A 5,487-nucleotide genomic window follows, 5' to 3' on the forward strand; every position below is an offset into this window, starting at 1 on the left:
GACCTGAAAATGACCTTTGTAAAAATTGTAGACCTTGTCCGTGCGTATCCGATGCCGTTTACCGCTTGTCGCTATCTTGCTTCGTTCTCGAGATCTCGGGGGGGGGGCGGTCATCCGCCCCCCCCCGTCGGTACGAAGTTGGCGCAGACCCCCGTCGGTGCGCGGGTTAATTAATGCTTATAGCGCTATGGCTATGCTTATTTAACGATTGATAGTTAGCAACAGATGACCGCTTCATTTAATCCTGACATCAATGGCTATGTTTTCAGCATAAAGAAGCTATGTTTCCCGCCGGGCCTGAGCGAGAAATCGCTGACAAACATCCTGCAGAATTCCGAGGGTATGGAGGAACTGACCGTGACTGCACCCTCCGACTCAACGGGGCAGTGGGTGCGACTACTTCCACCGTCCTTGGGAAGGCTGGACGTTTTCGGTGAGGTCCTGCAGAGTGCAGAGAGAGGAACCGAATAAGTTCAATTCTGACTGGGGAGAAGCGAGCAGACAGTTGTAGCTGAAGATATATGTTTTATAATACCTAGCATCAATTGTAATATTTATCTAATAACATTCTTAGCAAAGCATCCGATCTTTATTAAATTTCAATGGGAGGATCGTAGCCTCTCTCATGTATCAATAGACATTATCAGCATTACAACAGATTTATAGGTATATCAATTGCAGTCGTTTTGCACTCTACCTGTATTGTGTAACATACTACTTCAGGTAAATTTCCTCAAATCATCATGTTGAGGTCAGAGGTCACCTCCATACTTTCCAAGTGCACAATTGAACAATTTATGTGTTTGTTTACAGATTATTATAGGTAAAGGTACTGACCAATAGCAATGAATCGCATAAGCACAGACAATGCAAAACTGCTCAGCAGTGTCAAGTCGGCTGTGTTGGTGTCAGTGTCGGCTGTGTCAGTATAAGTGTCTTCTACATTAGTGTTTGACAACATAGTGTCAGCGGCCTCCCGACCCGGCGTCAGTTCCGTCCGACTGCAGTCAGCTGACACAGCTCTCACTCCGACAGGATCGAGGGAGACGGGGGAGCCGCTGACACGTCTGGGCAGACGGCTCGGCCATGGGCTGGTGGTCGTCATACAAAGGGCGGGAGATGACGTCATCAACCAGCTGGCCAAGGAGCTGGGACCACGGGTTACCGCGCTGCACATGTTCTGTGAGTGGCGGTGGCACGGACAGGTTATCGGTATGAGTGGTTAGGTATAGTGATGACACCGAGTAGTTGTGCATGGTAACACCGTCCCAGCACAGGTGAACCGGGAACGTATGCAAGGGACAGGTCATGGGGGTGCGTCAGAGTGTTATGATGACAACGGTTTATATGACGATATCAGGAGTGGATATTTGAATATGTATTTCATGTATGGTGCTGTTTGGTATTAGTTGTGTCGATCACATATCGTGCTATATTTATGAAAAGTCATACATGGTGAGCAGTAGTGGCCGAGCAGGGTATTGATATGAGTAGTTCGATATAATGATAAACATTGAGTAACGATGCATGGTTGCACCATAGTGTAATAAATAACTATGTATTACATTACACTATGGTTGCACCATACCAGTAAATAAGGAACAATAGGCATATAGACTATGGACAGCATTGGCAATTACGTCACCAATGCGTATATGTTTGTATGTGTGTATGTGTGGTATGTTCGGTCATGTTAATACCGCCGACGACGGGTATGTCAACGGGTATGATGCCACTCATGATGAGTATGTGCGGAGTGGTGTGGTGACGTTTAGGGGACACGTATAAAAGTGATCAGCATCACAATTACTCATCAGCTATGTGAATATATCCAGTTTCACTTACAATGCTATTGACTGTGCTGATAACGTATTTTGCTATATGCGCAGCTGATGTCAATATGCATAATGTCTGTCATTTCCCACACCATTCACCTACCATGTCTGTATGTGTCTGTGTTTCCCAGGCTGCCCGCGTGTCACTGCCGGGGCCCTACAGAGGCTGCTGTCCGCCCTCACCGGCCTGGAAGACGTCACACTTGACGGCTCTCTGTCCGGCGCAATCACTGACGCCTCACTGGCCGCCCTCCACGGCTGCTCCCAGCTGCGTATAATGCAGCTGGGACAGCGCAGTGCACTCTGTACGGATATACCGGTCACAGCGGTCAGCAGGTCAGTCAGCTGTACACCCAGACCAGACCCAGACCAGACCCAGACCAGACCCAGAACAGACCCAGACCCAGACCAGACCCAGACCCAGACCCAGACCCAGACCAGACCAAGACCAATACAAACAAGCATGCATGGTCTGTTATGTATGTTAGGGCTATGTATTGACTATTGTGGCTATAACCAAAGCACGTATTGTAGGTATAAATGTCCAAAGCCAAGCCATTTGTTGTATCACAGGCATCGGTATACAGATGTCTATGGGTGTATGGATTATGTGCACATTGCATATGGCTATATCCATACATTAGGTATGTGCACGTAATCTAATATCAGCTAGCACGCTACCTACCGCATCGGCCCCAGTCTCAGACCGGACTCGAACGCCGAACCCCAACCGGACCAGGCCTGACTTGAACTGGCCCTGTGGAGACCGGACCCGTCCCCTACAGACGGCCGGTCGGCCGGCTGGTGTCGCTGACTGGCCTGTGTCCTGTGCTGTCGCAGACTGGTGGTTACCTGTCGGAGACTGGAGCGGCTGCTCTTTTACGCAACGGAGGACCTCAGTCAGTCGGTCCTGGACGCCCTGGTCAAGGCAGATCTAGGGAAAGGAGATGACGGCACGCCAAGAACACTGAGTTTCCAGGTCCTAGGTAAGTGACGGCGCCGCCCAGCGCCTCTGATCAGTCCCACAACAGACTACTCGGCGCAACCGGCCTCTAGGAGCCGCTGTCGTACACCCTCTCAACGGGTCGAGATGAGCACATGACGCTGATGTGACGTCACAAATGATATAAACAGCATAGTGGCATAATTTTTAAGCATGAATCTGACCTAACTATGTGACACCACTGGCTGTTGGGGATTTGCATATTTCAATGTGCATGTCGAATATATCCTTGTATTTTGTGTTTCCATCCCACTCTATGCATGTTTACAATGGCACCCACAGTGTGAAATGGGACTATTGACTGGTAGTGTGATTGTAGGCAATTGGAGATTATTGCCTGTGTTGCTGAGCTTTGTATAACCTTTGATTGAGAAAGATAAAACGAGAAATCAGTGTTATAGTTTGCTGTACTCATTGAAATAGATTGACAGCCAGCGTAACCATTGATGCCTGGCTGTCGGCTGTAGTACTGTACTTACCGCATGTGGATATAAACGCTCATGAGCTGTTAATGTTCCGGTGAGACACGTCACATCAGACAATAAAGTCATAGCACGGATCACATAATTAGGTGATCCGTGGTCATAGCTATGTGCGACGTTGCATATTTGCGCCTTGTGACGCCACATTACAGAAGCCTGAGTTTATACTGTGAGACGCCACTTCCCTTTTACAATATTACATATCAGATTGTATGGTCATCTTTGACCGTTCTCGTCTGCTTATGTAAACTGTTGCACTCCAAACCTCTCTCTACCTTTCTTGTCTTATCCACAGCACCCGTCTATGAGAAGCTGAGAAATCCGCCGTCCACCAGCAGCATCAAAGTGGTGAAGGCTACCTAGGAGTATCATTCGAAAATACCACGCCGACTCAGAATGCGCCTGCAGCAGTCATCCTCAGTAAGCTCTGTTCTGGTGATATTGCATGTAGTTCCTTCCATGGACAGGAGGGAACACACAGGTGGCAGCACCATACATAGCGGTATCACCACCAGATGGCAGCAGCTTACCATGGATAAAGCCCACAGTTGCTAACCAAGAGACGGACAACGGGGAGTTAACTTCAGGCACAGTAAATTGGTGTTGAATATACAATATTTGCACCGTATACGTATTGTTGTAACGGCCGGTGCATTCTAGTTCCGATCAGTGTACGAATTCAGGGCGCCCGGATTTCAGACACTGGCGGATCCAGGGTTTCAGCGCGGGGGGGGGGGGGGCATACCAGGTCACGGAGCCAAACCTAGGGTACCCCCAAATCCTGTTTTCTCATCGGATTTAGGTCACTTATTTTTCGTCATAGCCCTGACACGAGTTCTTTTCTAAAAAAAAAAAAACAAATGGTAGCCGGTAGGACACCTGACCCCCATTGGCAGATCCAGGAGGAGGAGGCTTTTGGGACAAATACCCGGGCAGCGCCAGAAATCGACGAAAATTTGTGGGGCCGGTGAGGCCCTCAGAATGACTGGTGTATAGAGCCGACCCAGGGCCGCCGGTGTGGGACCTTAACCCTATTAGTGGCAGGCTCCTGGCTACCCCTATTAGTGGCAGGGGGGGGCTGTTTACGACCCCCCCTTGATATCTCGAGATCTAACGGGCCGATTTTCAAAATTCAAACGGCATTCGATTTCGCTCAACGTGATCTATATTTCTAAAAAATAAAAATTAAAAAATGTCAATAGGGGGGGGGGGGGTAGAGGGGGGTAAAAACGTGCAAATTGCAGATACATTTTAGACTGTTTATCACGGCCAGGTTTCTGAACCAATCTTAACGCAACTTTTGCCGATCGATAGAGAATGAACCAGGAATTCACATGGATCCTAAAAATATGCATTTTCAAAAATCATAGGCGGATACAGATCATTGAGATTGGGGGTACACAAAAAGTATAGTAAATAAGGTTTTTGTTGGTACTGTTTCTAAAAAGGGTGGTAATGGTCTTCTTATGTTACAATTTTCTTATGAGAGAACGACTACAATTGTATGGGTCATGCATAGGCGGTGTCAGGGCACCTATGTTGGGAGGTAAAACATAACCCCCCTTTTTGGACGCCTGGATCCGCCTATTATAGCAAAAACGTGTCAAAAGAGGATGCACAATAACTTTGTATATGTTATCACATGATATTTTTCATTCACTGTTCGTAAAACTGGTGCAGCATCGTGATCTTCGCCCAAATGACTCGCTTCACGAATAGGACCCCCAATGCCAAGTGCTCTGGAGCCGCCCCTGGTAAAGTTATGAACTTGAAATTTTCAGGGAATGTGCCCAATTTAGTTTTAGGAAAAGTCACAAAATTTCAGCATCGTAGCTTCAGCGGTTTCGGAGATATTTCCGAAAAACCTGAGGGGTGGATAAAAACAACCCCCCCCCCCCCTGCCACTAATAGGGTTAAGAGGTACTGGCGTGGGACCCTCAAAGGTATCGGTCAATCGGTGTGGGTTCCTCAGAGGCAGTGGTGTGGGGCCCTCAGAGTCACTGGTGTAGGAACCACAAAGGAGCCGGTGTGGGCCCTCTAAGGTGCTGGTGTGAGGCCCTCACATGGATGCCGTTGTGGTGCCTCAGACACTGGTGTGGCGCTAAACCCACACCATTCACAGATGGCTGTGTGTGGGGCCCTTGGAGTTGTTGGTGCGAAATGCGAA

General features: G+C 48.3%; 1 protein-coding gene across 1 annotated transcript; it reads left to right on the forward strand.

Annotated features, from left to right (window-relative positions):
• The first annotated feature begins 271 nt into the window (after positions 1-271).
• LOC122374557 lies at positions 272-3,995 on the forward strand. The gene is made up of 5 exons (XM_043353368.1): positions 272-433; positions 1,036-1,182; positions 1,967-2,171; positions 2,676-2,821; positions 3,616-3,995. The coding sequence occupies exons 1-5, from the start codon at positions 343-345 to the stop codon at positions 3,681-3,683; spliced, it is 657 nt and encodes a 218-aa protein (XP_043209303.1). The 5' UTR covers positions 272-342; the 3' UTR covers positions 3,684-3,995.
• The last annotated feature ends 1,492 nt before the right edge of the window (positions 3,996-5,487 follow it).

Source organism: Amphibalanus amphitrite, unplaced genomic scaffold, assembly GCF_019059575.1.
Source record: "Amphibalanus amphitrite isolate SeventyFive unplaced genomic scaffold, NRLGWU_Aamphi_draft 001672F_arrow, whole genome shotgun sequence".
NCBI classification, from domain to species: Eukaryota; Metazoa; Arthropoda; class Thecostraca; order Balanomorpha; family Balanidae; genus Amphibalanus; species Amphibalanus amphitrite.